This window comes from Fukomys damarensis, unplaced genomic scaffold (assembly GCF_012274545.1).
Source record: "Fukomys damarensis isolate Sample0158 unplaced genomic scaffold, DMR_v1.0_HiC HiC_scaffold_23, whole genome shotgun sequence".
In the NCBI taxonomy this organism is placed as follows: domain Eukaryota; kingdom Metazoa; phylum Chordata; class Mammalia; order Rodentia; family Bathyergidae; genus Fukomys; species Fukomys damarensis.
This window is the reverse complement of record NW_022900935.1, coordinates 48,676,858-48,696,810: the sequence shown is the minus strand read 5'-3', so window position 1 is coordinate 48,696,810 and position 19,953 is coordinate 48,676,858. Positions and strand designations below refer to the sequence as shown.

At 38.1% G+C, this 19,953-nt stretch overlaps 1 protein-coding gene across 3 annotated transcripts in view; it reads right to left on the bottom strand.

Annotated features, from left to right (window-relative positions):
• Positions 1-19,953, bottom strand: part of Tlk2 (tousled like kinase 2) — a 127,085-nt gene that overhangs the window by 70,662 nt on the left and 36,470 nt on the right. For 2 of the 3 annotated variants that reach the window (XM_010637497.3, XM_010637498.3), the window contains exons 3-6: positions 10,138-10,209; positions 9,159-9,228; positions 8,084-8,127; positions 7,266-7,361 (exon numbers count right to left, since the gene is read on the bottom strand). In XM_010637497.3, the coding sequence (XP_010635799.1) occupies positions 7,266-7,361; positions 8,084-8,127; positions 9,159-9,228; positions 10,138-10,209 (282 nt within the window). The remainder of the gene's footprint in view (positions 1-7,265; positions 7,362-8,083; positions 8,128-9,158; positions 9,229-10,137; positions 10,210-19,953) is intronic. The other variant, XM_010637499.3, reaches the window with a different exon arrangement.

The following is a 19,953-nucleotide window of genomic DNA, read 5'->3' as shown; positions in this document are numbered from 1 at the left end:
CCCCGGTACCAAAAAAAAAAAAAAGCAAAATAAAAACATACTCCACCACTACCAAGTCAGCAGTGGGGTAACTAAATTAGTGCTCTGAACTCATCATTTGGTATTAGGAAGAGGGAAGAGAAATTTCAGCATGTTAAATACCATGTAATAATTTCTTAAAGAAACAGCAAAGAGGGCCTAGCTACTGGTAAAGGAGGAAAATGTAGGTTTAAACAAAATAATTAAATCTAAATGAATTCAAGAAGAAAAGAAAAGAAAAAAAAATGAACAGCCAGGTGTGGTAGCACATGCCTGTCATCCCTGCACTTGGGAGGTTGAGGCAGGATCACCATGAGTTCAAGGCCAGTGCAGACTGCATAGTGAAATCAAGCCAGTCTGAACTATGTAGCAAGACCCTATCTCAAATTAATTAATTAATTAATTTTTAAAAAGAAAAGAATGCAAAGGAATAGACAAGACAAGCAGAAAATACTAAAATGTCTTTAAACCCAATGTAGTGATAATATATTAAATGGGATAAACGTTTTAAGTTAAAAGAAAGATTTTAGATTGAATAAAGAAAAATATTTGGGCCGGGGATTTAGCTCAGCAGTTTGGTGGCTTGCTTTGCAAGCACAAAGACTCGAGTTCAATCCCTGGTACCAAAAACAAAAAAACAAAAAACAAACAAAAAAAAAACACCAAAATACAACTATACAATAGCTGTTAGAACTCAATATATATTACAAAAAGTTGATGGAGGGCTGGAGATGTAGTTTAGTGGTAGAGCACTTCACTTGCCCAGTGTGTGCAATGCCCTAGGTTCAATCCCCGGTACTATTTTTTAAAAAATGCTGGGCATTGTGACATATTACTTTAATCCTACAATTCAGGAGGCTGATGCAGTCTGATACCAATCTGAACTATACAGTGAGTTCAAGGCTGCTCTGGACTACATTCAAGACCCTGCCTCAAAAAAATGAAAAAAGTTGACGTCATAAGAATACAAATAGTTATACCATGTGACGCACATGATGGTTTGGATATTAAATATGAGATAAGCCACTTTTTTTGAGGAAGGGTCCTGGGGATCGACCCCAAGGGCTGAGTGCACACTAAGTCATAACCCCAGCACTTTATTCATTTCTTTATTAAAATTTTGAGACAAGGTTCTGCTAGTCACTAAACTGCTTACACTGGGCTCGAACTTGCCTTTCTCCTGCCTCAGTCTCTCAGGGATTACAGGCATGTGCCACCATGACCAGCAGATAAAGCACATTTAAAGAAATGAGCTTCAAAAACATGAAGAGGAAGAGGAAAAAAAAAAAAAACAACATGAAGAAGAGTGAATACACAAAGCAAAAGTTAACATAAATATATGAAGAAACTGAGAACTTCCATAATCCTTGTAAGAGAAATTAATACACTCTTCTTAGCAACTGATAGAACAAACAGCCAAAGAATCAAAACACAGAAAATTGATGACTACCTCAACTTATTATTATTAGGCAGTGTCCTAGATCAAATCTAGGACCTCTCACGTTTGAGGCAAGCACTCTAAGAATGAACTACACCCCCACCCCAAAATACTGAAGGCTAAAACAGTGATTATTTAACAAAGTTGACTTAATGGCAGAATAAACCATTTTATTTAGGTATGCACACATGGATGATTAAACTATAAGGAAAAGCCAAGGATTACCACAAAAAAATACCAAGAGAGTTATTATCCCTAGGATAGGAGTTATGATCAGCGAATCAGGGAAGTACACAAAAGTTTCCAGAATGCTAAAAATGTTACATCTTAAAATTAGTGAATGTCTTGAATGTATGAAGCTAATTTTATAATGATATTTAGGTAGCTTTTTGGTGTAAGGCCAGATAGAAATATTTTAGGTTTTTCAGTATGCATATGTCTTGTCATATATTCTTTTGTTTCTAAAAATCTAAAAATCATTCTTAGCCTGCCAGTTGTGGGCCTATATTTTGCCAACTCCTTCATGAAAATATTTGTTTTATGCACTTTTTGTATTTTTAAAAAATATTTAACAAAAATACAAAAGAATCATCTCAGGGGGAAAAAAGCAAAATAAGCCTTTATCTGTTCCCTTTCAACAATTTGAGGACCCATGGAGTACCATGCACTGTTTTGGGTGTTAAGAGACTAAAACAATAATATATTATCTCTATGTGTCAAGTAGTAGAAACCAGTTAAAAATAATCCCATCTCTGGCCAGAGATTTAGCTTGGAGGTGCTGTAGCCCGCCTCACAAGCGTTAAGGTCCTGAGTTTGATCCCCGGTACCTCCCCCACCAAAAAAAAAAATCACATCTTTAGGTAATAATCACTGTAAGAGATGTAAACAGCAGTAAATAAAGCAAAATCCCTGCTCTCATGGAATTAACATCCTAGTAAACAAAGACGGGCATGAATTATAAAGTTAAAATATATAAATTCTTAAATAAAAATATTAAAACTATATTGCACATCAATGGCAATGAATGATCTACAATAAACAAAATGGAAACCAGGTATGGTTGGCACATGCCTATAATCCCAGCACTTGGCAGGATTGCTGTCAGTCTGAGCCCTGGGCTACATAGTTCAAGGCCAGCCTGAACTATAGAGTGAGACTCTGTTTCAAAAATGAAGAGAAAATTTTGAGCTGGACATAGGAGCGCATATCATATGATCTTTTTACATAAAGTACAAAAACAGATGAGGCAGGAGGACTGCCATGAGTTCAAGGCCAGCATGGAAAATATAGCATGATCCCGACTCAAAAAAGTCTGTACATTTTACATAAAGTACAAAAACAAAAAAATTTCTATGTTATTAGAGGTCTGTTAGAGGTCAGGCTAGTAGCTAAGTCCTGTGAAGCTGAGAAGGGACTAATAAGTAGAAGGCAACACAGGCAAGACTTCTGCAGGCCTGGTAATATTTTGTTTCTTAAACTGGTACATTTGTAAAAACTCACTGAAGACATATACTCTATGTGTACTCTTCATTTTGCTGGCAGTACTGAGGAATGTTTATGCTTAGACAAGCACCCTGACACTGTGCTACATTCCAAGCCCTTTTTAATTTTAATTTTACTTTGAGACAGGGTTCTGCTAAATTGCCCAGAATGGCCTTCAACTTGTAATTCTCTTGCCTGTCTGTCTCGTTAGTAGCTGGGATTACAAACATGTGTCACTGTGCTGGATGGATGTGGATGTGTCTTCTTATGTAAGCATAACTATGAATCAATTAAAAAAATTGTGTCAGAGAAAAGAGGAAAAGAGAGAGGTGATAAATAAGAATTAGTACAAAGCAAGGTCAGAGACAATGACAAGGTGTGACAAAGCTATCTTAGAGGTGGCCGGGGAGGACTACTTTGCTAGCTCCCCCACCCACAGTACTGGGGAGTGAACCCAGGGCTTTTGCCCTGAGTTAATTATCTCCAGCTCTTTTTACTTTTTTTTTTTTTATCTTGAGACATGGTCTCAATAAGTTGCTAAACTGTCCGGGATGGGGTTCAATTTATGACCCTTCTGTCTCAGCCTCCCAGAATCCCTGGATTACAAGCATGTACCACCATGCCAGGCTAACTTCTAAGGTCATTGTGAGCCATAAAGAGATAGCTAGTATATGTAGAAAAAGAGGGCCAGGGATTTAGCTCAATGGTTCTACAGCTTGCCTTGCAAGCACAAGGACCCGAGTTTGATCCCTGGTACCAAAAAAGAAAGAAAGAAAAAGATAGCTACTTTCTATAGAAAAGAATGTTCCTGGAAAAGGGACTAGCAAGACAAGGTCGCTCTGGCAAGAGTTCTTCACAGTGTTTAAGAGGGGCAGTATGGCTATCTCAAATGGGCAACCAGCAAGCAGGGACCACAAGTCATTAAGAGATATTACAACACACAAGAATTTTTATTCTGGAAGCCACACGACAGATTTTGAGCATAGGAATGGCAGGAAGAGCCTTAACTTTTTATCAATCACTCATGCTGTAATACTGACACCATCTGTGACATGAGGACAAAAAATAAGGAGAGATTATACTGGAAGCTAATACAGAAATCTATAAACAGAAAAGTGATCAGATTCTGATATATTTTATAGGAAAAACAGGGTTTCCTGATGGATTATATCTAGGGCATGAGTTATGACCTGAAAAAGTGGACAGGGTAAACTAAGTTATTTACCTGGTCAGGGAAGAGCAGTTTATGGTAGTTGTTTTGGTATGAAGGGAAAGCAAGAGCTGCTTTCTGGATATGTTAATGTTCAAGTTGTACATAAGACCAGTAAGTGGAAACGTCAAAGAGGAAGAAGGATACGAAATATAATTATTAGGGAAATCAGAACCCAACTGAAAGGCAGACAAGTTCATTCATTCAAAAGAAATGTTATAAACAGAAAAGTGATCAGATTCTGATATATTTTATAGGAAAAACAGGGTTTCCTGATGGATTATATCTAGGGCATGAGTTATGACCTGAAAAAGTGGACAGGGTAAACTAAGTTATTTACCTGGTCAGGGAAGAGCAGTTTATGGTAGTTGTTTTGGTATGAAGGGAAAGCAAGAGCTGCTTTCTGGATATGTTAATGTTCAAGTTGTACATAAGACCAGTAAGTGGAAACGTCAAAGAGGAAGAAGGATACGAAATATAATTATTAGGGAAATCAGAACCCAACTGAAAGGCAGACAAGTTCATTCATTCCAAAAAGAAATGGATACCTAAACACAGTTAGTTAGCTAACTTGAGAATTAAGAAGTAAGCCACTATTATTTTGGATCAGACAACTCTCTGTTATACAGCAGGGCTGTCCTGGTTTTGTAGTAGGTTTACCAACATCCCTGGCCTCTGCCCAGAGTTGACAGAAGCGGTATTAGATCTAGTACAGAAGCATGTGGGACTTCTTTTCTGATTCTATTTTCTCAGTAAAATAAAAGAGCCAAGGTGGTTGGTTGAATTAGAAGTGTTGTTGCAGGTGGGGGACAACAAAATATGAAACTTTCATTGAGGAAAGAGAACTAACTAGAACTACAGTAGGATTTAGCAGGCAGCTGGAAGCACACACGAGGTAAACGGTCATGAATGTAAAGTACAATCAGTTGGCTTTAGTGTACCTTCCTCCAACCCTGCTGAACTGCTTAGAGGCAAATAAAGAAAAAGTAGAGGATTTGATTTAATCAGGGCTATTTTTTTCCCAGCAATTTTGATGGTGAGAGGGTGAAGACAGAGAATTGAATAGAACACACAGTGACTATTACAATGAAGCACAGAATCCAAGTTAGGAAGATGAAGAGCTTTTAGTGCAATGGAAAAGGTAAGTAAGGTGTGGTTCTTATTTCAACACTTAATATATACTTAAGATTTGTATACTGATGATGAGGCCCAGTCATATTCATATAGTGGCAGAAAATGTCTACAGATTGAATGCATCTCTTTTGTCTTCAGGTAGTATTCAACCTAAAAAGTGACACTGGGTGGTCACACTATTAAAATCCAACGGAAAAAGATTTCAGGAAGAAAAGAGTGGTAGACATTGAGAAATTCTACAAAACATTTGTTCCAAATAGATAATCTGCAACTGTACTGAGGATTGAAACCATGGGATTTATACTGAGCTATATCCTCAGCCCTTTGAAAATTTTAAGACAAGGTCTCACTGAGTCAGTAAATTGTCCAGGCTGGACTGAAACGCAATCCTCCTCTCTCAGCCTCTCAAGAGTGCAGGGATTACTTAATATTTTTAAAACTTTAACTGGTTTAAAATCTAAGAAAAAGAGACAATCGCCTCTTCAACAGTTAGCTAACAAACCCTTAACCTACCCAAATAAGTCTATACATCAAGCATGTCTTTTTTGTTTTGTTTTTTGAGACAGCTCACAATGTAGCTTTTTTTTTGGAAACAGGTCTCACTGTGCAGTTCAGGCTGGCCTTGACCTCACTATGTTGCTCAGGCAGGCCTCCTCTTGAGGTCATCCTCCTGCCTCAGCCTTCTGAGTGCTAGGATTACAAGCATGATCACAACAACTGGCAAACATTTCTAACATTTAAAAAAATATGGCAAGTGGATTCAATCCTCAGTATTAAGTAAAAAAAATCCAAAGTTGTCTTCATAAGTTTAACTTACACTTCAATGACTGCTTCGATAATTATAATTAGCCTAATAAAAGCATATTTTTATTAACTAGTAGAAGGGAAGGAAATATATTGTAAAAATGTTTTAACAATATACAAGGCTAAACAGGAAAAGTGCAATGCTTCCAATTATAATGATGCAAAGAAAAACTTTCCTAAACAAACAGAAAGCTAGGTGTGTTGGCATATGCCTGTAATCAATCCCAGCACGTAAGAGGCTGAGGCAGGAGGATCGAATGAGTAGAAGGCCAGCCTGGGCTACACAGTGAGGTCAAGGCCAGCTTGAACTACATAGCAAGACTCTGTTTCAAACAAAAACAAAAATCTAGAATGAAAACTCATCTCAGCAGCCCCAACCCCTAAGATCCTACCTAGAGCAATACCTACAGTCTATACATACTACTCTTGAGTGTAAGTCTTGACTAGTATCAACAAATTATCCAAGGACAAGGATCAAATTAACATAAAATCCTAAATTAACTAGCTCAGGAATTATCAACTTCAGCACTAACTGGCATTTGGATCAAATAATTCTTTGATGTAGGGAGGCTGCCCTAATTTTGTAGGAAGTTTACCAGCACCCCTAGCCTCTCATCCCCCTACTCCCTCACAAGACAACAAAATAACTCCAAATACTGACAAATATGCCCTTAGTAGCATAGCTGCCCCTAGTTGAAACTGCTAACTTCAGCACTTAAAAAGTTAAGGTTTTCAAGACTTTAAGATTTCACTCAATGACTAGACACCAATCTGTATGGTATAGCTTTTCTACTTCCTAAGTAAGCCCTAGAAATAATTAAAGTACCAGGAGTTGACCAATTTTTTAAAAGGGGAGAAAATTTAATTGTAGGAAACGTGTAAGCTGGACAAGGATAAAAACCTAGTGTTTGGACTGGAATCACTTCCTAGACAGACCACTGAGCAATACAGCTTATAGAGGCGATTTATTATACTGACCAGATAGGGGCAGCTCTTGTATAAAGTTAATTACTGATATGGATTTGAATCTAAGTAAGTGACTCATGGGCAATACTATGAAGTCTTTCCCCTAACACCTCATTCCCCATGGGTATTTAGTGGAATAAAATCTTTGCTCCAGTGTTCCTGGGCTTCTAGTCTCCTACAACAGGTGTCAAATTTCTCCAGGTGAATGCTTACCGGTAAGGGATTGGATAAGGAATGTTGCGGTGAGGATCGTGCAACTGGTGGAACACTTCTGCCAGGGCTGGTTCCTGGCCCGCTTCCCCCAGCAAACTGGCCAACAGGGAAAAATGTATATGAATAATTCAAAACAGTACTATGCTTCAGATAAGGAGAGTAAAAGATTAATACACAAACAGGTCTTACTTATACATGGCCATTGTAAGTCAATACATCTTATTCTAGAGAGAAAATGCCACTTAAGCCAAATTCTGTTCTTTTCTACAAGATTTTTAAGAAGGAGCTCCCACAGAAATGTATCAAGATATACAGAAAACATGGCTAGAAAGCTGAAAGTACATGTAGTTTTGAAAGGACCTAAGAGAAGAATGTTTTGCCTTCTTGTCTCAAAATACACAAAGCAGAAATATAGCGGTGCAGTGAATGTTAGCCTTCCTTAATAACCACTAACAATGGATCGTTGAGCTTATTACATGTTCCATAGGACTAAGGGAAGAGGACAAAAGAAGAGCCCGAGTCACTCTACTTTAATCTCTGAAAGACACAATACCTAGACTGGCCAAGAGATAAATCACCTCATATGTAAATTCTTGTATCATCACAGACAAGACACATAATAAACAAATTTAAATTTGGAAAATTAGCAGCAGTTTCCTCTTATTGAGAGAGGGCTGGCAGGCATTAGGTCGATGAAGATGGAGATAAGGGAGGGAACCGCAGTAAAAGCAAAATATTGCCTTCAAATGCCTTAAATGAACATAAGAATTTAGGTTTTTTAAAAACACTACAGCATTCCCCCACAAAATTTAACTTACCTCAAAGTAATCACTAATTTTATGTCCCCTAGGAGTGCCTTTCCCTGGAAATGAAACCAAAGTAAGTACAATTTCCAATGCATATGTAAACCATCATTCACCAAAATGCATTATGTGTTCAGTAACTGTATACATTGCTATAAGCTAGTGTTAGCTTTTACTTTTAATGCAAAAGCCAAAATACCTGTACCTCAAAGAACAGACTATTTCGCCCACATAATACATGACTGAACCAGCAGTGCAAGAATTTTTCACGGCTCATTTTAAGATTCAATAATGCTTCTTTTACAAATACTAATAAAACAATACCACAGTTGGGAAACAAAATCAAATCTCACCTATAATCCATATCTCAATTTAAAAGAATGACAGTTCAAAACAAACTCATGAGAGTGAGAGTTGATTCTACTTTACACAGAACTTGGTATGACCCTGTCCCTGAGAAAATATTCCTTCCAAAATACAAAATGAATTATCTATAGATTTTTTTCTATTCTTTAGAATGGAAGAGGAAAAAAAAACTTGTTTTTTGATTATATGAAGTATTTCACATTATTACATAACCTTTACAAATTTATTCCAGTGTGCTCCAATGTTCAACTAAACAAGTGCCATAAAAAAACAGCGGGAGGGGCCAGGGATGTAGCTCAGTGGCAGTGCACCTGCCTGGCAAGTGCAAGGTCTTGAGTTCGATCTCCAGTACCAAAAAAAGAAAAGGGGGTGGGGAGAAAAAGAGAAAAAACAGAGGGTATAAAGGAAAATATCAGAAAGAAAACTGTCTCTGGCTACCACTGTTAACAAATCATTGATGTAATGTAGAACATACAGATAAAACTCCAATTTCACCTTTCTTTATCATGCTCGTTAGGTCTAAAGAAAAACCCATACAGTCCCCAGAGAATTGATACTGTTTTATTAGATGTTAATCAAATGGCTAGTCTATAATATATAGCTTGATATTCCTCTAATTTTTTTGTCTAGACTCCCAGTATACAAACTAATTATTTACCAGAAGCCTGAAAATTCTAAGTGCGTAAGAGTTCAGTATCTTTATGGAGTGTGGAATTATTACTACCTTGGCTAGTTTCATATGGTTCAGCTTTCCTTTTCCGATTTCGCTGGTCATTCTGCTTTTTCTCAGGAGTCTGTTAAATACCATATACGGCACAATTAGCACTTTGGTAAAATTTTCACATTAGTAAAAATACAGTTATGTACAGAATATCAAATATTTAAAAGAGATATAATAACTATCAGACAATCCTGAATCAGGGTCTTGGTCTAAAAACAGAGAAAAAGAAAAGGTATGTAACTGTGGTAAGTTGCTCAAAATAGCACAGCTTCAATGTGTCCATGTGTATAAATCAGTGCTGCTACAAAGCTTAAATAAGACATTTTATAAAACACATATACAGCACAAAGGTCCCACACAGCAGCCTCTCAGATAACTTTAAGTGTTTAAACCCAATCACTTCTTCCAAAAAAGAAAGATCTACATAACCGATCAAGTGACTAAGGACAAAGTAGGTAGTTGCAAGCTTACTTATACTTACAGCCCTGCATCTAGGTTATTTGCTTTTTTTTTTTTTTAATTCTGATCTTTTGTTTAAGGAGACAAAGCTAAACAAAACCCTTTAAATTCTATTACTCAAGGGCCAGGGATGTAGCTCAGCAGTACTGCGCCTGCCTGGCAAGGGGCAAGATCCTGGGTCTGATTCCCCAGTACTTGAATGAATGAATGAATGAATAAATAAATAAATTCTATTATTCAAGTCAGCCACTGCCCACTGTTGAGATGTTGACAATTATAAAATTCAAGAGTACTTAAATTAATTTATCTACTCCTAAATATTTATGCAACTATTCATGGCAACTATGCCAAAAATTTTTAAAGACAAGGTCTATACATGACTGTAAAGCCCATTAGGGCTACAGCCTAGTTATATAGATACAAACAGCACACAACTCAAAAGGGATCCATACACACAGACTATCACAAACCCAGACTAAAGTACAGGAATACAAAAAGTTTTGCACTGGATATACTTTCTTACCTCTACTTCTTTATCACTCAAGGATCCCACACTGCACAAACTCTGGTTGGAAGATTCACTATTGAGTGGCCCCTAGGAAAAAATAAAATAAAAGAATCAAAAGAAATTTTAATTTTATTAGTGCACACCTGTAATCTCACTACTTAGGAAGCTGAAGCAGGAGAATCAGAGTGGATTCATGGCTAGCCTGGGCTATACAGTGAGTTCAGGGCCAGCCTGAGCTAAATATGAGACCCTGTCTCAAAAAGCAAAAAATGAGCTGGGTGTGGTGGTGCACGCCTGTAATCCCAGCACTCTGGGAGGCTGAGGCAGGAGGATCACTGTGCGTTTGAGACCAGCCTGGGCTACATAGTGAGTTCCAGGGCAGTCTCAACTACATAGTGAGACCCTGTCTCAAAAAAACAAAAAAACAGCAAAAAATGAAAACTGAAATTTTAATTTAAGATGACAGCAAAACAGAAGAAGGCACCTGCTGATTTTGGTATTTAAGAGGTCAGAGAGGGCTGGGGATTTGGCTCAGTGGTGTGACCACCCGCCTCACAAGCACCGGGTCCTGAGTTCGATCCCTGGTACAAAAAAGAAAAACAGCAGGTCAGAGGCCAAGATTTAACTGTAACTCCTCCAAACCAACTTGAACTCAACTACCGCCTGGTGCCTTCCATGTAAAAAATTTCTAAATTACTATTTTCATTTCCTTTATGAACTCTGTACTCAATGGAAGATTTTTCCCTAAAAATCTTTCACATGTTCTGAAACCATTCTTTAAGAAAAATAAGGATAGCTGGGCATGGTGGTACACGCCTGTAATCCCAGCACTCAGGAGGCTGAGGCAGGAGGATCACTGTGAGTTCAAAACCAGCCCCGGCTACACAGTGAATTCCAGGGTAGTCTGAACTGCATAGCGAGACCCTGTCTCAAAACAAAACAAAACAAAAAAGGATGGGAAATCAATTTCCTAGACCATGCATCATAAAAGCAGTATCTTAAAGCTGTGACATTAAGGAGATATATCAATGGTTCTTTATGGGGGGTGGTCAGGGACTATAAAGAAGGAAATGCTTTTCTAAGTTATGCTTCACAGAAGTATAAATGCAAGCTCAAAATTCAAAGTTTCACATGATTGAGCATTAACAGCATAAGCTCTCCTTGCCTGCTCCTCAGTGAAAAGTGTGTATAAAGGTGAGAACTGTAAACATTCAGAACCTCTGGAAATGGTCCAAAGGGCAAATAGCAAATCAAGAAACATTTGTTCAATAAAGCCTATGAAAATTTCCTCAGCAAGGTAAAAAAAAAAAGTCTGAAGTATTTGAACCAAGACTACATCAACCCCCTGCCATCTTGGCCTGACTACAGACTGCTGGAACAAGAAACAAGCTCCCTCTTCCCCAAGATGCAAGCGCAAGACTTCAGCTTCAAAGGTAGGGGACTCCCTTCTGCCCAACCCCTGTGCATGGGACAGAAGCTCTACTGTAGGCACAGCACAGAGAATCCTGGGGCCTCTTATTCATATCCATAGGAGAGACAGTAGTTCTACTTTAACAGGATGGTGAGGGGACCTCATACTGCAGATGGCCCCATACCTTGCTCAGTACTCAGCTCTTGGAGTTAAGGTATCACTCAGAAAGCGTGTCACTGCCCTTAGCCCATCTTATATATATTACCCTAAGGGAAAAACCAGAAACACATAGTATCCATACGATCTGACTTTAAGGGTTTTACAAAAAAATCATGAAGCATAGGAAAAAAAGAGAAAGTATGACTCATATAAATCTAAAAGAAAAAAATCAGACAAAGAAATTCGCAGTATGACCACATATGGTATTTAACAGAAAAAAATTTCAAAATGGCCATTATAAATACTGAAAATCACGATTAAAGAAATAAGGGAAGATGCAGTTGACTTAGAAGGAATGGTGGCAGATGCCTGTAATCCCAGCATTGGGAGGCTGAGCCAAGAGGATTGCTGTTGAATTTGAGGTCATCCTGGGTTACACAGTGAGCTCAAAGCCAGGGTGAACCACAAAGCAAGATTCCCTCTCAAACAAACAATAAATTCAAAGCCAGCCTGGACAACTCAGGTTGAGAGTACAGTTCAGTGGCTGAGTACCCCCAGGTTTGATCCCCACTACCATTCTTTAAAAAAACAGAAACTCCAAACCAGGCCTGGTAGCACACACCTGTAATCCCAGCACTCAGGAGGCTAAGGCAAGAGGATCACCATAAGGTGATCACTCAAGGCCAGCTTGGACTACACAGTGAGCTCAAGGGTAGCCTGAACTACACAGCTAGACCCTGAATTCAAAAAACAAAAAAGAGTGAGCCAGGGATTTAGCTCAGTGGCACCACACCTGCCTCGAAAGCACCAGGTCCTGAGTGCGATCCCCAGTACTACAAGCAAAACAAAACAAAAAAACCCTGCAGAACTGAAAGGAAAGTGACAAAAATTAAAAACAGAACAAAACAAAAACAAAAAAACAACAGTCACTGGACAGGCTCTATAGAACTGAACAGAAATGGCAAACCTGAAGACAGACCCACAGAGACTTTTCAAGATGATTAATCAGGCCGCCTCCTTTTATTGGTACCAGGGATCAAACTCAGGTCTTTGCATTTGCCAGGCAGGTGCAGTGCCACCGAGCTATATCCCAAGCCCCTGCGAGATGATTAAGAGAAAAAAATAGAATGAAGGCTGTGGATATAGCTCAGAGTGGTAGACTGTGTGCCTAGTATGAGTAAAACCCTGGTTTCACTCTCAGCACAACCCCCAAAAAAAACTAGGTTAAAAAAAAAATGAAGCATTACATAAATGTGTAAAATTGTTAAGTGCACTAGCATATGCATAACTGGGGTACAAGAAAGGTTGAGAGAAAAGGGGGGCACACAAAAAATAAAGAAATAATGGCTGAAAACTTCTCAAATTTCTTGAAAAATAAACCTACACACACAAGCTCAAGAAATATCAAGTAAGATAAACACACAGACCTACAAATGGAGGAATTACAGGAGAAATGCTCAAACACAAAGACAAGGAGAAAAATTTGTAAAACAAGAGAAAAACAATGTGACACAAAGAATTTAGGTATTAAAAACTGACTTCACAGGCCAGGTGTGGTGGCTCATGCCTGTAATCCCAGCACTCAGGAGGCTGAGGCAGGAGGATCGCTGCAAGTTCGAGACCAGCCTGTGCTACACAGTGAGTTCCAGAGCAGTCTGAACTACATAGTGAGACCCTGTCTCAAAAAAAGAAAAGGTGGAATGGAACTTCATTAACCTTGACAAAGGGCATCAATGAAAAACCCAGAACTAGCACTATACTAATGGCGAAAGAATGACTGCTTTCCCTCTAAGATCAGGAAGAAGACAAATATCCACACTTGCCACTTCTACTCAGCACTGCACTGAAGAGCTTTATTAGTCCCACTGCTGGACACAGTAACCACTACCTTTCATTTAAAGGAGAAAAGGTTTAATGAACTCACATCTTCAGTCTATAGTCAGCTGGCTGCTAGGCAAAAATATCATGAGAGGGAGATGTGGAGGAGCAAAGCTGCTCAGTTCACAGTGGCTGGGAAGGACAGCAGTGGGACAGTGCCAAGGAGGGAAGTGAGGGACCACAGAAAGTATGCGTGGTTACACATCCATGACAAACCCAGAAACACGCAGGAGTGTGCTTTAATAATCCAATAGGTGCTCTCTAATCCAATGAAGTTGACATATCAGGACTAACAGTCACCATGAGTCTAGCCAGAGCAATTAGGCATGAAAAAAAGGCATCCTGACTGGAAAGGAAGAAATTTTTAAAACTCAGGAATCACAGATGACATGATCTTGTTTATGGAAAAAAATCAGAAACCTAATATAAATTATGGGTAGAACTAATACATGAGTTCAGTCATATGACAAGATACAAGAAAAACATACAAAAATCAATTTTATTTCTATATCCTTGCAGTGAACAATCAGAAAATAAAGAAAAAATTCCCTACACAATCTGGCATGAAGGTACATGCCTATAGTCCCAGTATTCGGGTGGCTGAGGCAGGAGGATTGCCACTAGTTAGTTTGAGGTCAGCCTGGGCTACATCGTGAGTTCAGCCTGAACTACATAGTGAGACCTGGACTAAAAAAGAAAATCTACTCTTATGAAAAGTGAAAATACAGGTAGGCAAAAACACAGACACAGTATGACCTGGAACTTCCAGGAGATGGTGTAGTAGTAAACAGCAATAAACCATCCTCTCTGAGATTCGGAACACAGACACTAGAAAATAACAACTTGGAAAAAGGAAAAGAGAAGAGAGATGGATGTCGGAGAACTATGAAGGATATGAAGGGAAAATTGGAGCCTACCAAAAAACTCAAGAGACAGACTATAACACAGAAACAGGAAGGGGGTGGGCTGAGGATAGAGCTCAAAAGCATAGTGCCTGCCTGGCAAGCACAAGGCCTCGAGTTTGATTCCTGGTAGCAAAAAAAAAAAAAGAACAAGGAAGTGGGGCAATCTGCACTTTCTCCCTGGCTCCTTGCTCATGGCACGAGAAAGTAAGATTGAACCTACAGAGAGAGGGAAAGCAGGGGACTTCAGAGGCCTCCAGGGAGAAATGCACCAATGGAACATAACAGCGGATGCTGTGTGCTACAACACCTGGTGAGTGGCCAATCCAAGCCACTCAGGAGCCAAATGAGGCCCAGGACTCAGAGCAGCCACAGGTGAGCTTCATCTCAGGGCTACCAGGGGGAGCTCTGGGGTTGCACCTTGCTTATTATTTCTCTTGCTTATTCTTTCTTGTGTCTCGCTTATTTCTCTTTTCTTGCTAAAGAAGAGAAAACTTTCACAGTGAGTGGGTGAAGGAAAAGCGTGGGTGATGTCTATGACAGGGAGCTGTGTGGGCAGGCCAGCAAGCCACAACCCAGAGTGTTATAAGCTAAACAACTCAGGCCTCAAACGCATGACCAGATGTCAGGTTCAGCCTGAACTTCCCTGGATTTGAAAGTCCCAGAACCAATACTACTCCCTAAACCTCCTGCTCACTTGCTGAGATTATCCTGCACAGATCTAGGCTCTGACCACCTCATTTATCTACCAGCAAGAGCAGTCATAACTTGAATTGGACACTATTAAAAAACCAGATATCTCAGTTGTTTTGTCCCTCTTTTTCCCCATTTTTTCTTTACTTCCTGTCTTCTTCACCAGGTTCCTGAAGCTTGGGTAATCTTCCTCTGTCCTTCAGTCTTGCTTCTTCTTTTATTTCTCTGTTTTGTTTCCTCTTTTCTTTAATTTTCTTCCCTTGGGATAAAATTGTTCTTTTCAGTGGATATTTACTATATATAATTTACTGACTTGTCTTAGAAGATTTTGTTATACAACTATAAATCTCATATACACGCTTAAAAGTGGCAAATTATTAGTTATCACAGTTTGTCATTTTCCAGTCTGTTTGATGCTATTGTTCTTGCTGATTATACTACTTCCTTGCTGATAGTACTGATCTTCTTTCTATGCCAAAACCTAGGTTGCCTGAGGGACATACACAATGCTACAGCCCAATAGTAAAGAACTATGTGATAGGCCAAACAGGCAGCAACCTCTCATATCTAATAAACAAAAGGGACAGACTCAAAGGCCAAGAGCCAGCTATACCTACAAGACATCTCGGAAAAGCAGACATTATTTAAAAAGTAGTCACCTAGTCGTCTTGATACTTGTAATGAAGCTACCAACCATAAGCAATTTACAACTATCAACTCAGAAAATAAATTTTTAAAAAAGAAAGAAAAGAAAAGTGAGAAGCAAGACAGAATAAGCAAGAGAATAAAAGCAGCAAGATGCAACCCCAGACCTCCAGATTAACCTAGGCCAATCCAGGAGCAATGAAGTAGAAGAAATCAAAAGCCACCCAGCTAAAATTTCTGAAATGGTAGCGCGGAAGAAACAAACTGGATGAATAAGTCTTTAGGGGGAAAAAAAAGCAATAATTACAGATATTTAAAGAGATAATGACCATAATGAAGGATGTGGTTAGTGAATCCAGAGTAGTTAGAGGAGTTTAGGAAAGTGACGGTAACGATAGATGCCCACCGACTGGATTCTATAACACAGATTCAAACGGATATTCAAGAGATTAAAAATTCTATTCAAAGTATATGCAGCAGAATCAACCAATGTGAAGACAGAATATCAGATATAAAAGACAAGGTCTTGGTTAGCAATGATCAAATCAAAAGGACCATGAAAAATCAATCCAGCAGCTGCTAAACAATGCAAAGAATAACTGGAATCAATGAAAAATCAGAAGGTAGCACAAAGGATATACAAAATCTATTCACAGAAGTAATAGCAGATGGCTGGGCATGGATGGTGGTGCACACCTGTAATCCCAGCACCCAGGAGGCTGAGGCAAAAGGATCACTTTGAGTTTGAGACCAGCCTGGGCTACACAGTGAGTTCCAGAGGAGTCTGAACTACATAGTGAGACCCTGTCTCAAAAAACCAAGAAAAGAAAGAGAAAGAAAAGAAAAGAAAAAGAATGTGACATACAAGCCGGGAGTGGTGGCACATGCCTATAATCCCAACACTTGGGAGGCTGAGGCAGGAGGATTGCTGCAAGTTCAAAGCCAGCCTGTAGTACACAGCGAGTTCAGGGCCAGTCTGAAGTATAAAGCGACACCCTGTCTCAAACAGAATGTGACATATAGATAAATAAGGCATACAGAACTCCAATTAGCTATGCTCAGAGGACACGAAAAAGAAAAAAAGAAAAAAAGAAACTACGCCAAGGCATATCATAGTCAAGATTCCAGAAATTCAACACAAGAATAGAATATTAAAAGCTGCTAGAGAAAAGAAACAAATCACTTATAAAGGAAATCCATCAAAATCACAGCAGACTTCTCAACACAAATTCTTGAGTCAAAGAGAGCTCAGAGTGAAGTGTTTAAAATCCTAAAACAACCTCCAATCCAAATCGATGTGTCATACAAAATTATATTTCAAAATTCATAGAGAAATAAGGCATTTCTGTAACACTTGAAGAAATTTATGACCACAAAACAAGCATGCCAAAAAGTTCTGAAGGGTATTCTACAAAAAGACAAAGACGACAATTCCAAGAATCCCAAAAGAATGAATCTACCAGGCAAGGAAACTGATTAAAGAGAAGAGAAAGAAAGGGAATTAATAACAGAAAAATACTATGTTAAAAGGGAAAAGTCAATACCAATCGTTTATAACCATCAACGTGAATGGTCTCCATTTACCAATCAAAAGAAATAGACTGGCAGAATGGATCAGGAAACAAAATCCAACACTATGCTTCACACAAAAAATGTTTAGCTCAAAAAGAAATTCATGTATGCAGCATATTGTTAGATCTTGTTTCTTGATCCAGTTTACCAATCAGAAAAAGAGTGATTAAATAACCTAATATTGAACCACAAGTTTGTAGAAAAAGAAAAGCAAGTTAAACCCAACGATTATACAAGGAAATTATAAAGATCAGAGCAGAAATTAATACAATTGAGACTAAGAAAACAACACAAAGAATTAATGAATCAAAATGTAGGCTCTTTGAAAGATTAAATAAGATAGACAAACCCTTAGCCAGTCTTATCAAAAGAAGGAAAGAAAAGATTCATCCAGGCAATTTGGAATGATAAGGGTAAAATCACAACAGATTCTGCAGAAATCAGAAGATGATCAGTATCTACTTTAAAACCTGTATACTTATAAGATAGAAAATTCAGAAGAAATGGACAGATCCCTACACACATATGAATTACCAAAGCTGAATTAAGAAGATATAAAAACTGTAAATAATCCAAAATTAGTAAATGAAATTTAATTTAAAAAAAAACTACCAACAAAGAAAACCAAGGTCCTCATGGAATCACTGATGAATTGTACAAGAACTTTAGAGAAGATACAATGTCACTATTCCTTAAATTCTTTAATGAAGTTAAAAGGAAGAAACACCCCTAAAGTCATTCTTGGAAGCGAGCATTATGCTGATACCAAAACCAGAGAAGGATCCAACCAAAAAAGGAAAACTACAAGCCAATCTCCTTAATGAAATATAGGTGCAAATATAAAAATCCTCTCAGTAAGATACTAGGAAACAGAATGCAACAAATCATCAAGATTATATACCATACCTATGTTTATAGTGGCACAATTTGTAATAGCTAAATCTTGAAAACAGACCAAATGCCCATCAACTGGTGAGTGGATAAAGAAGTGTTTTTTAAATAAAACGGAGTACTACTCAGCCATAAAGAGACATTTATAGCTAAATGGATGCAACTTGAGGTCATACTCTTAAGTGTGTAAATACTGAATTGTTTCTCTGATGTCAAAGACTGAAAGTGTGAGGACCAAAGTGTATAACTATGAAACAGGAAGAAAATGTTCAAAGGGAAAGGGGAACAGGGGTTGGGGGTGGGAAAGGGGAAAATATGGAAACAAAGCTTATGTATATAGGGAGGGGTTGAAGGGAGGGCAGAGGAATGGGAAAAAAATAACCAAGATACACCATGTACATGTACAAACTCCCAATGATCATAATATCTAAAGTGTACCAATGAACTCAATTAAAAAAAAAAAGGATTATACATGAATAAGCAGGATTCATTCCAGGGTGCAGGGATGGATCAACATAAACCAATCAATAAATATAATATACCACATTAACAGAATGAAGGACAAAAACCACATGATCATCTAATAGATGCAGAAAAAGCATTTGACAAAGTCCAACACTCATTTATGATAAAAACCCTACAGAAAATTGGAATATAAGCACTTTTTATAAAAGCTATTTTGACAAAACAATGACCAGCATCATAATGGTCAAAAACTGTAAGATTTCACTCTAAAATCAGGAACAGGACAAGAATGCCTACTACCACCACTGCTGTTCAGTATGATTCTGGAAACATTAGCCAGAGCAATTAGAAAGGAGAAAGAAATAAAAGGAACATATATGGATATGAAAGGAAGTTAAGATCAGTATTTGCAGATAACATGACATTCTATATAGAAAACACCAAATCCCCACCAAAAGACTCTTAGAATTAATAACCAAATTTCAGTCAGATAGCAGGATACAAAGTCAACACTCAAAAATCAGTAGCATTTCTGTACATGAATAACAAGTTCACAAGAGAGGAATTAGGGAAACAACACCTTTCACAACAGCATCAAGAAAAATGAAATACTTAGGAATCAATCCAACAAAGGAAGTGAAAGACTTTTTACACAGAAAACTACAAGTAGGGTGCAGATTACACACCTGTAATCCTGGCACTCAGGAGTCTGAGGTAGGAGGATCACCGCAAATTTGAGGACACCCTCAACTACATAGAGCAAGACACTGCCTCAAAAAACCAAAAAGAACAACAACAATATTGAAGATACCAGAAAACTGAAGGATATTCTTTGTTCTTAGACAGGCAGAACCAATACAGTGAAAATGGGCATACTTCTAAAACTGTTATACAGATTTAATGCAATCCTTATCAAAACACCAATATCATACCACACAGAACAAGAAAAAACATCCTAAATTCATATGGACTAGAAGAGACACAGAATATCAACAGCAATTCTTGCAACAAGGGGAAGGCAGGGAGCATCACAATCCCTGATTTGAAGCTACACTTCAAAGCTACCATGATAAAAACAAAAACAGCATGGTAATGGGAAAAAAATAATAATAAACCATGAAACCAAACCAGATCCAAGGATCAGTGGAATAGAAATGAAGATGAAGAACAACTCCAAGCACACTCAACCATCTTTTTGTTTTTTTTTTTTTTTTT